At 46.1% G+C, this 12,027-nt stretch overlaps 1 protein-coding gene across 1 annotated transcript in view; it reads right to left on the bottom strand.

The window, feature by feature from the left end:
- TRPM3 (transient receptor potential cation channel subfamily M member 3) overlaps positions 1-10,118 on the bottom strand; it is a 335,637-nt gene extending 325,519 nt beyond the window's left edge. The window contains exon 1 of the mRNA XM_035100060.3: positions 9,939-10,118. Coding sequence (XP_034955951.3) covers positions 9,939-10,118 — 180 coding nt within the window. The remainder of the gene's footprint in view (positions 1-9,938) is intronic.
- Between the last annotated feature and the right edge of the window lie 1,909 nt (positions 10,119-12,027).

Genomic DNA, 12,027 nt, shown 5'->3' with positions numbered 1-12,027 from the left:
TCAGGAACAGAGCATAAGCTGTAAGAGAGTACACACATTACTGCAGGGCCATGAACACGAGGTTAACAAGTCACAAATATAGTAGGTAAAGCAATACTAATAAACTGATATAGTGGTGCTAATAAAACAGCCAGCTAAGAACAACCCCTGTGGTACTTTCAGTCTGGGATTTTTTTTTAAAGTCACTGTATGAAAGCATAGTTACAGGTAGGTAGCCGTGTTGGTCTGAGTCGAAGCAAAATAAAAAAATTCCTTCAGTAGCACCTTAAAGACCAACTAAGTTTATATTTTGGTATGAGCTTCCGTGTGCATGCACACTTCTTCAGAGGTGTATGTATGAAAGCATGTACCTTGGCTTGCCATTACCCTACTTTAACACAAGACTGTTCCATGGTCGCTAGAGCCAAGAAAGCATTCGGGGGTTTTGGGGGGGCGGGGCATAGAACCAGTAGGACGTGCAATTATTCTAAAGCAATTTGCAGATTTATTTCTAGTCAGAAAATAAGCACTATATTATTCACTACCAATGACCTTTTGCCCTCATTGCAAATTTAGAAAGTATTAATTAACATTTAATTCCACATGTTTCTAATACTGTACTATACCAGAGTAAAATATTAGTAATGGAAAGAATGTATTTTAAAATATACATGAAGTTTGTGAAAGGCAGAAAATGTTTTCTCTCTGAACAAATTATTCCACCAATAACAACATTATACCACACACAAAAATTACCCAGGTGGTTCCAACACATGCAAAATATTTCTGTTAAGAAGCAAATGAATTACCATCTGCTATATTGGTTTTAAAAAATATTTTTAAGGAACCAATAATAAAACAGTGCTGTCCTTTCTTTTCAATTATTATCTTTGAAACAAAAATGGATTAAGATTAGAAATAGGAATGTTAAATATTTAATTTAGCTGTATTATAAAACCAACTTTGTTACTTAGGTTCAACCTATTAGTATAATGTATCCATGCTCTCCAATTTGAAACTTATTTAAAGCCAAGAATCCAAAGACTTACTGTAGGCATTCCCACATCTGCATGCCCATTGCAATGATAATTGTCAGGGGGACTCCCTATAGGGAGCCTCCCCCCCATCATCCTGACCAGCACTTCACCCACGACAGCGCTAGCAGCTAGGGAGCAGGGCAAGGTGAAACAAGTTGGGAAATAGCTAAAATTTGTTATGAATACAATTGCACACATGCATAGGAATTCTGTTGTGCCCACTCTGTGGCAATGATGGCAGCAAAGAAACCATTCTGTTCTACCAGCATGTTCTCAGTGTGTTTCTGTTCCTGCTCAAGGACACTGAGGAGCATGCTGCATGCGAACTGCTCACATCCACCTCATCTCTGATCTCACAAGTTCTATACTGCAGTGAGTTGTTGGGTCCATTACAAACCAACTGCAATGGTTTGCAGTTATTGTTGCTCAAGACACAGGCAGGGTGCTAGGAGGGATTTGGTCTTGCACTTGTTTTGGTACAAACTTGGCCTTCATACCGTAGTACAAGGAACAGAAGGGAAATTCATGCTTTTTTTAAGTTAGCTGACTGAATTCACCACTCTTGGACCAATATAAAGATCAGAACATAATAATTATTCAAAGGTCACAGTTTTCTTAATTTTATGTTCCAGTTATTGGCATAAAAATGCATTCAAAGTATGTATTTTAGGATAAAATACTGTTGCACGCCACCCCAATCTTCACCACAGTGTGAAATTCCAGGGGTACCATGTCAGGAGTATGGGCTTTGCAGGACTGGGGCCCTCCTGAGCTTGTTATGGAGAAGCAAGGCACGGCTGCTCAGGCGAAGCCACTTGATAACTCACTGTACCTGGTGGCAAGAGCCGGGAGGGATATAAGCCCAGCATTTCCCTTCAGCTCTTTGCCACAGCAATGCGTTCTCTGCCTTGCTGCGTCTGGCCTCTTGCTTCCTGCCTCCCAACCTTCAGACCCTCGCCTACGTGATTCCTGCCTTGGACCTTCGCCTTCCTGATTCCTGCCTCCTGACCTTCATCTGCCTGACTTCCTGCTTCTCGACCTTTGGACCCTTGCCTTCGCAACTCCTGGCTGCTTGATCCTTGCCCCCTCACCACCCGGACTCTCAACCCTGCTCCCGCACCGCCATCTTGCCCCCAGTCCTGACATCCACAGCCGGGACTTCAACTGCCCGCCAACCAGACCGTGACATACCAGGCATGCTAAACCCAGGGTCAGTGTTTCCTTTTGGAAAAATAAGGCACAGCAGAGACTGTGGTGTCTTTATGATACTGCACATGGTTTATTTATGTATATGTCAACCTGAAGCCTAGATGACAGAGAATTACAGCCTGCACGGAGGGTCCCTTGCTTGGGTCTAAAGCAGAGCAATCGGCCATGCTCCATGCCTCTTTGTTATAGTCTGTCACTGTCAGCTCCTTTCCTCCCCTCTCACTGCTACTCATGTGAAACTATCTCCTCCAGCCTAGATCATCCAGACTGAAATCCTAAACCCTTTTGGTCTCTGCCCACTAACACACAGCTGGAAGAGGAAGCCAGCCCATCCCTCCTTGTCTGGTACATCTTTTCCCTCTTAATGGCTTCCCTGATGGGTTAATGACTGGCCATCATCAAGCTTCGTTCCTTCAATGACTCCCACTAAGCTAGTTCTGCCAAGCTGGCCTGGCTCCATTACAAAAACCGAATCCCGGCGGTTTAGAGGGGAAGATTTGGAGGAGTCCCATACGGTCAGAGAATGTGCCATTGTGCCTTGGGTGAGGTAGAATCCACAGAACACATTCTACTGAGTTGTCCCTTTTATAATGATTTAAGGCAATATCTTATAGACCCGTATTTATCTCAGTTTAGTTCCCGACCAAGAGAACGGCAGGCAGCATATTTGCTAAACAAGCCCACTGGGAAAATAACCTTCTCAGTGGCTAAATTCCTTTTCCTGGCGCTCAAGTGTCGGAAACGTATAATCGAATGTCTTGATGTGGGTTACCTGTAGGAGGTTTAGTAGTGCGGTCATACCCCATTTATGTATCCCGCTGATGCCCTCAGTTTTATATTTTTATGTATCCCACTGATGTCTTCAGTTTTATATTTTTATATTTTATGTATCCTCCTGATGCCTTCAGTTTTATATGTTTATCTTTGTATTGTGAAATGTTTTTGTTCTGACTATCGGTCGAATAAAGTATATTGATTGATTGATTGATTGAAAAACCGAATCCAGGGGTTTCTGTGTTTGGCACACTTTAGTCAAACCTTAATTAATTCTAATTTTTGCCAAACCCAGTAGTTATTGGTGACATGCACCCACAAACTCCAGTATCCAAAATTTATAACAATACATTGAGAAAAGTGCATTTAAAGTGAATATTTAAATAAGTAGTGGAATAAAAATATGATTTGTGTAGGGGTTTTTTTCAATCTGCAATTTCCATGCAGATGGAAATTGGATGGAACAGACATCTGAATAAATAAAAACTTGCAAATATCTGACAGTACCAGAAACAGAGGGCTAGACTGGTGACTGGGAGCAGCCGCCGAGACCACATAACACTGGTCTTGAAAGACCTACACTGGCTCCCAGTACGTTTCCAAGCACAATTCAAAGTACTGTATTGGTGCTGACCTTTAGAGCCCTAAACGGCCTCGGTCCAGTATACCTGAAGGAGCGTCTCCACCTCCATCGTTCTGCCCGGACACTGAGGTCCAGTGCCGAGGGCCTTCTGGCGGTTCCCTCGCTGCGAGAAGCCGAGTTACAGGGAACCAGGCAGAGGGCCTTCTTGGCAGTGGCACCTGCCCTGTGGAATGCCCTCCCATCAGATGTCAAAGAGAAAAACAACTACCAAACTTTCAAAAGACATCTGAAGGCAGCCCTGTTTGGGGAAGCTTTTAATGTTTAATAGATTATTGTATTTTAATATTCTGTTGAAAACTGCCCAGAGTGGCTGGGGAAACCCAGCTAGATGGGTGGGTATAAATTTTATATATATATATATATATATATATATATATATATATATATATATATATATATACTAGGGTCTGAGTAAATGATACTTAGGAGTGGGTTGAAAGACATGTATAAAAACCACTTATGACATAGATTTAATTATTTATGAAAAGGATTTATGAATCTCCTTTCTGACCATAACATGATATCAAAGGCAAAGGCAACTATGGGGTGCGGTGCTTATCTCTGCTTTCAGGCTGAGGAAGCTCGTGTTTGTCTGCAGACAGCTTTGCAGGTCATGTGACCAGCAGGACTAAACCACTTCTGGCGCAACGGGACACTGTGACGGAAGCCAGAGTGCACGCAAGCACCATTAACCTTCCCTACGCAGCAGTACCTATTTATCTACTTGCACTGGTAAGTTTTCAAACTTCTAGGTTGGCAGAAGCTTGGACAGAGCAAGGGGAGCTTACCCCGTCTCACGGATTCGAACCACCAACCTTTCAATCGGCAAACACAATCGGCAAGTGGATTAGACCACAGCACCACCCATTTCTCTACAGATATACAGATGAGTATACCAAGAAAAACAGAACAAAGCCTTATTAAAGCAAAAGCAGAAAGCAAAACTTAAAATCCACCAAATGCCATGTAAAACAAGAGTTCACAGTCTGCATAAAGAAGGCAAATATGTGGCCAACACCAAAAAGAAGTTTCAGAATGGGGACACAGCTACAGAAAAGACCCTTTCCAATCTACCCACCCACCTACTCTCCCTTGGCAATTGGAAATGCAACAGGAGCGTTAAATACTCCAGCTTGAACCCGAAGTTCTCTAGCACAAGGAGAAAGGCATTGCTTTCATGCAGTGAGGCAGCACTTAGCACTTGTGGTAGGTAACATCCAAGTCTCAATCAATGAGATTTAAAAGCACAACTTTATGCTGATTGTGCTGTTCAACTAGATCAAGAAAAGCAAATACTTCAGTTCTACATGTGCTTGGCTTGAAATAAGACCCATTGATTTCAATGTGATATATCATTTTCCAGGTCGGTACACCACAAGCCTAAACAGATTTAATCAGAATTAAAAACAAGTGTTCAATAGGATTTACTTACTCCATTGTAAGTTACCTAGCATTTCAGTCTTAAACATTCTATACTACTGTATATTCCTGCGTATAAGACTACTTTTTAACCCAGGAAAATCTTCTCAAAAGTCGGGGGTCGTCTTATACACTGGGTCATATTTCTTATACAGCAAGTATATCCCAAACTCTATATTTTAACTGGAAAAGTTGGGGGTCGTCTTATACGGCCAGTCGTCTTATTCGCCGGAATATACGGGGTAAGTAAATCATAGAATCATAGAATCATAGAGTTGGAAGAGACCACAAGGGCCATCCAGTCCAACCCCCTGCCAAGCAGGAAACACCATCAAAGCATTCTTGACATATGGCTGTCAAGCCTCTGCTTAAAGACCTCCAAAGAAGGAGACTCCACCACACTCCTTGGTAGCAAATTCCACTGCCGAACAGCTCTTACTGTCAGGAAGTTCTTCCTAATGTTTAGGTGGAATCTTCTTTCTTGAAGTTTGAATCCATTGCTCTGTGTCCGCTTCTCTGGAGCAGCAGAAAACAACCTTTCTCCCTCCTCTATATGACATCCTTTTATATATTTGAACATGGCTATCATATCACCCCTTAACCTTCTCTTCTCCAGGCTAAACATACTCAGCTCCCTAAACCGTTCCTAATAAGGCATCATTTCCAGGCCTTTGACCATTTTGGTTGCCCTCTTCTAGACACATTCCAGCTTGTCAGTATCCTTCTTGAACTGTGGTGCCCAGAACTGGACATACCGTAGTACTCCAGGTGAGGTCTGACCAGAGCAGAATACAGTGGTACTATTACTTCCCTAGATCTAGATGCTATACTCCTATTGATGCAGCCCAGAATTGCATTGGCTTTTTTAGCTGCTGTGAGAGAAAACAATTTTACTGCTCCTGGTGAACTGGCAGTGATTGCAAAAGAATTTCCTGAACTACATAAGGAGTTTTGGCAGAGAGGGGAGACCTATATACCAGCTAGCTAGACACAAACATTCTGGACATGCTTGAATGCTTCATATTGCTTGATAAAGGGCACTTACCGTAGCAAGCGCAATGGATAGTGGCACTATACCATCACAATCAGAAATAGAAAGAGCAGTGATGCAGAAACAAAGAAGGATTAGGAACAGCTGAGGGCCAAACTAGATAAGAATGGGATTTCTGATAGGATTTTCTATCTCTTTAAACTTACTAGGAAGGCAGGTACTATACCTGGGAGGAGGAGGATGTGGAACACAGTGCTAATGGAAGTTCAACTCCCCGCAGGCCATTTTCTCCAATCTAAATCCCCCTCACCAAGCTGCTATTTTCCCTATCATATAACATGGCAAAGAAGGGAAATTAACAAACTCTGCCCCATCATTCTGTTCACAATTACATAGATTGTGCCCTGAGCTGCTAAAAAAAAAATAAGTAAAAAAGAAAAGACAGGAAGTATCTCATCCAGTTTGGTCCTGGGATAACGAAAGACTAGACAAATTGTATCTAAACAAGAGGGAAACCTCCCCATGAAGGAATCTGTACCATGTCATCTTACTGGCCTTGACAGTTCTGATGCCTCATTGCTTTTCAGTAGTCTGTCTGTGGTCACAAAGGCCTATGCATATATCTATATCTGGATCTCCAATAAAACAGTTCTAATCTGGATTAGAATCATAGAATCATAGAATCATAGAGTTGGAAGAGACCACAAGGGCCATCCAGTCCAACCCCCTGCCAAGCAGGAAACACCATCAAAGCATTCCTGACAGATGGCTGTCAAGCCTCTGCTTAAAGACCTCCAAAGAAGGAGACTCCACCACACTCCTTGGCAGCAAATTCCACTGCCGAACAGCTCTTACAGTCAGGAAGTTCTTCCTAATGTTTAGGTGGAATTTTCTTTCTTGTAGTTTGAATCCGTTGCTCCGTGTCCGCTTCTCTGGAGCAGCAGAAAACAACCGTTCTCCCTCCTCTATATGACATCCTTTTATATATTTGAACATGGTTATCATATCACCCCTTAACCTTCTCTTCTCCAGGCTAAACATACCCAGCTCCCTAAGCCGTTCCTCATAAGGCATCGTTTCCAGGCCTTTAACCATTTTGGTTGCCCTCTTCTGGACACGTTCCAGCTTATCAGTATCCTTCTTGAACTGTGGTGCCCAGAACTGGACACAATACTCCAGGTGAGGTCTGACCAGAGCAGAATACAGTGGTACTATTACTTCCCTTGATCTAGATGCTATACTCCTATTGATGCAGCCCAGAATTGCATTGGCTTTTTTAGCTGCTGCATCACACTGCTGACTCATGTCAGACCCTCATGGATTAGGGTCTGCATTCCACATTTGGTAGCATAGGCACATTCAAATCCCTTTGGTTAGGTATTTCTGGCTGTCCAGAGCCCTAGAAGGCTGACATCTATAGGGGTAGTTTTTTATCTCCTGGACATTACTAACAATTTAGCATTGTTAAATTATAAATTAAACTGAAGTTTCAAAAATTATTTAAAAACCAAGCAAAATTAAAATACTCTGGTTTGGGGACATGTTTCAGGGTGGCTAGGATTACATTTCTATGGAATGTAACAAGGGACATAAATGACTAAAAATGATGGACACAAAACCTATTCAGCATGCAGAACTGTTTTCATATACTGGAAATAAAGATGAATTATTCTTCATGATACAGCTATAAGCACCTTAGCTATTTTGATGCTACCTGGCATTCTATGATATTTTCTGTCTCTTTTTTCAGCTGTTTTGGTAGCACTTGCAAACACACATTCTTCCCCAGAAACTGTTCTTTCTATCTGAAAACACCAACTGTGACTTAAAAAAAAGTTTAGCATGCTAGTTCTCTTTAAGTATGTTTATGACACTTAAATCTTTGTGACTCAACTTTTCTCTACAGATTTTTTGTTATTTGCCCTCGCCTCACCCACTCAGATGCTGCAAGGGTTATAAATGTGCATTCATACATACCTATCAGCCCCTTTATCATGACAACCTGGTACCATTTTCCAACATCCATTTCAGATGGATAACATATCACAGCTTTTTATATTGTAATTTATAGCTATTACCGCTATATGTCACAGGTTGCTATTGAATTTCTTGTGAAATCCAGCTATAAAGTCAAATATTCAATTTCATGTACTTATTTGTATGACACATGAGATTAAAGATAATACAGATTTAACCAAAATATGTATAACTATTATTATTCTGCATCATCTGTTTGTGTCAGAATCAAGTTGCTTCTCCAGATTTTGGTTGTCATGGCACCCACTCTACATCAAGTTTCCCCCTTTGCCTTTATATTCTCTCCATACTGTCCTACTGCAACCTGTTGATGTTTTCTTTCCAGCTCAACCATCAATGGCGTTTAAATAATAATAATCAGAAACACAACCATCATAAATCAGTGAATTCTCTAAGGAAAAAAGAGTAAGGTGTTTAAATATATGTTTAAAAGCTAAGAAGACTAAGGGAACTTTGCAAAGCTGCTAATCCACTTACGTACCCCTCACTCTGTCCACACTGACAGCTCTCTGAGGTTTGAGACAGATGCCAGGAACTGAAACTGGGGCCTTGTGCATGCAAGGCAGATACCCTTCCCATGAGCTACAGCTCTTCTCCTAAACTGCAGACCTTCTCAGAATGACCTCAACTCCAGGTGGTTTCATATACTACCCATCTTCATAGAAAAACCACTGTAACCAATATACTCCCTTAGCATAGGCCTACCATTGAACTACAGTAAATGTTCTGCCATTTTTCCAGTAAGTCAGTTTCCCCCCCAGAAACAAGTACCATACCTTAGAAACATAGCATCAATGCATCCTTCTTTCCAAATGTTTTTCATGTGACAAGCGGTGACAGACAAAATGAATATGCACCACTTAGCAAGATTAAGAGAAACACACTACAGTTCAGAATGTGTTAAAACAAGTTGCATAGTCAAAGCAATGTTAGAATACTGCTCTACTATCCATGCAAATGTTGCCATCAGTCCAACCACCACAACCATTTTCTCTTCACATGAACACAGAAATAAGAGGAGGGGTCTCATTTTCATCAAGTGGTTAAACAGCTACCGTAAGTCAATGTTTTTCCAGGCAACAAGTGAATTTCATTTATCTCTGCTGAGTTTGGGACACTTTCTTTCTCAGAGACTGAGGCTGAACTTCCCATCCAGCAAGTGCTGAAGATTGCACATTACTTTTTGGCCCTGCCAATACATGCAACACACATTAACACCCCTCATTGCAGCCAATGAAACAGTAGACAGCGTGGAAGTTTATACTGGGAGGAATGTGTTCCAGCAGAGGCATATCATGCCCGACACGACGTCGCCAATATACTCAAGGATCACAAAGACAAATAAATTTGCCAAGAGAAGCAATATTAGGCCCATAACACATCTGACTGGGAAAGGTTCAGGTGGCCAATTATTTCCCAACCGGCTACTGTAATGGAAGAAAACGGCGCAGCGGAGCGACTTCCTCGTGACAGCCCCAGAGCCGAGGGCCAGAGGGAGGGACAGGGCAGGCTCGGTCCCCGCTCGCTCCCTTGGGCGCGAGGCGAGTGGATCCGCCCATCCCAAGAGCGCGCGAAGCAGCCGGCCGGGCGGCACGGCGCCTGCTGGACGAGAGCGCCTGGCGAGCGCTTTGATCTTGCCCCTGATCACCGGCAGGCAGCTTCCTCCCGAAAGCCAGCCGCGCCTCGAGGCGCTTTTCCCCTCAGCGTCTTTCGCCAGCCCCGCGGCGCCTCGAGGAGAGCGACCCCCTGGCGCAGCTTCCTCGCCAGACACATTCGCAAGTCGAAGCGCTTCGAACTTTGCGCGCCACACAAAGCGAAGCGGCCGGCGGGGCTCCGGGGCAGCACTTACCGGCGGCGGCTGCGACGACAGCCCCGAGCGCTTGGTGGAGCCTTGTCGGGAACTTAACCTCTTCCAGGACTCGGCAAACCTGCCCCGACTGGCGCTGCGGCTTCTTCGCCGGCCAAGTTCCTCCTTGTCGGAGGAGGTGCCTTTCTCCGCCTCGCTCGGACTCCGCCACTTCTTCCCCATCTTCTTGGCGGAGGAACGGCAGCGAGGAGAGAGCGGGGCTGGCCAGGCGCTGCTCCGGGGTGAAGCCGGGGGAGGGAGGGAGGGAGGGCGCCGCCTCCCGCTTCCTCTCCCGGAGATGCGAGCGCGGTTCCGCCGCTCTCCTCAGCCGGCGCGCGCTCCCCGTGCTCGCTCGCCAAGAGCTGCCCGCCGCGCGGGGCTGGTCTCGCGGGAGGCCGGAGCTCTCGGCTGCCTGGAGCTGCCTGGCTAATGGGCGGCTCGAGGCTAGGTGGCGACCACCTGCTTCCCAGCCGCTTTTGACATCTCGTCGTCCGCGCGCGGTTTCCCCCCGAATGTTGCCAAGAGACGGGCCTGGCGAGGGCGGCGCCGCTATGGTAGTTGAGGGAAGCAGAGGAAGCGCTGGCCGTTCGCTCTCTCCCTCGGCCGGGTCTTTATTCGGGCGCGGAAGGCAAGCGAGCGGCACCCCTGGGCGGGCGCCCCTCAAGACTATGCGGAGGAGGAAGCGGCGCGCGGGCGCGGCTCTCTCCCCCGCCGCGTGGGCGTGGGGCGCCTTTCGTCCCCCCTGGCTTTTCCTCCGAGCGGCCGGAGACCTGAGCGGGTCTGACGAGCGACGAGGTGAAAAGGATCGCTGGCCAGGCCAGCCTGTGGAATTGCGTCCTTGCCACCTGTGCCGTTTCCCCTCCTTCATCACATTGCGTTTTACTCTCGCCCTTCCAAGCAGCTTGCGGCATGGTTCTCACGTCCCTAGCAACCCAGCAGGTCAGCTGAAGTGAGTGAATGGGTATGAGAGAAAAAGAAGCAAAACTTTGTGCTTGGGGTTGCTTTTATTATAGGCAGGGAGAGAGACCCCGATACAGTCAGTTCTCAGTGATGGGGATCTTGCACGTCTCACAGGGATCAGACACAGCGCCGTCGATCCCTCAGTTGGGATGAACACAAGCCTCCCCTTCGCTTGTATCTTAAAGTTTAGTCGCCTGCCTGTAAAAAAAACAGGAGCGGCAGGATAGGGGCCCAGAGAGACCTCCACCCCTTCGGCTGGGCCTTCCCAGCAGGGCTTTCCAGAGGGAACCGCGAGCAGAGGCCGCCCGTGCGCTGTGGCCACCCTGGTGTCCCGGGACGAGCGCCTCTCGGGCTGCTTCGGGGAAACTTTGCGGGGCTTCCAGGGCGAGCGGAAGAGGCGGTGGGGCTGCGCAGCAGGGGGGGGGAGGGCGCCGGGGAGCAGGTGCCGCCGCCGGGCAAGCGCTTCCATTTGCCCTGGAAGGACGCCCCTTATTCACTCCTTCTAGCCTCCAGCGGAGTCAAGTTCTCTCGGCGCCCTGTACCGGGAGCTGAGCCGGTTTCCCCGCGTGACTTATGCCAGTGTAGGGGTCGGGTTTGCTGCCGGCGGCACCGGCACCGAGTGCCTGCCCCTCTACACGGGTGAGCCAGTTGCGCGGGTTAGGCGCTCTCCTCTCCCAGTTGTGTGGACAAGCCCAGTGGGAGGTTGGGCTGAGCTGTTGGTGGGCGGGCAGTTTCCCTCCCCATTCTCTTTTCGACGGGCTTCACCCCTGCTCCGTTAAAAATACTCTCACATTGAAGTAGTGAACAGCATGTTGCAAGTGACTCAAACCCACGCTGGGGAATAGACTGGCTTATAAACCCAGAGGGTCTTCTGCTGGTTTCCTCACTTCCAGAAGTGAAGTTGCACAGGGCCTTTTCGGTAGCGGCTCTCTCCCTGCGGGAACACCCTCCCTTCACATGTCAAGGAATCAAACAACTACTGTATCTGACTTAGATGACATCTGAAGGCAGCCATGTATCAAGAAGTTTTTAATGTTCGATTATGTTTCAATATATGCTGTAAGATGCCCAGAGTGGCTGGGGAATCCCAGCCAGATGGGTGGGGTATACATAATAAAATTATTTATTGAAT

The sequence above is a fragment of the Zootoca vivipara genome, chromosome 10 (genome assembly GCF_965207765.1).
Source record: "Zootoca vivipara chromosome 10, rZooViv2.hap1.1, whole genome shotgun sequence".
Classification (NCBI taxonomy): Eukaryota; Metazoa; Chordata; class Lepidosauria; order Squamata; family Lacertidae; genus Zootoca; species Zootoca vivipara.
Note: the sequence above shows the minus strand (reverse complement) of the source record. Positions and strands in the feature narration are given on the sequence as shown.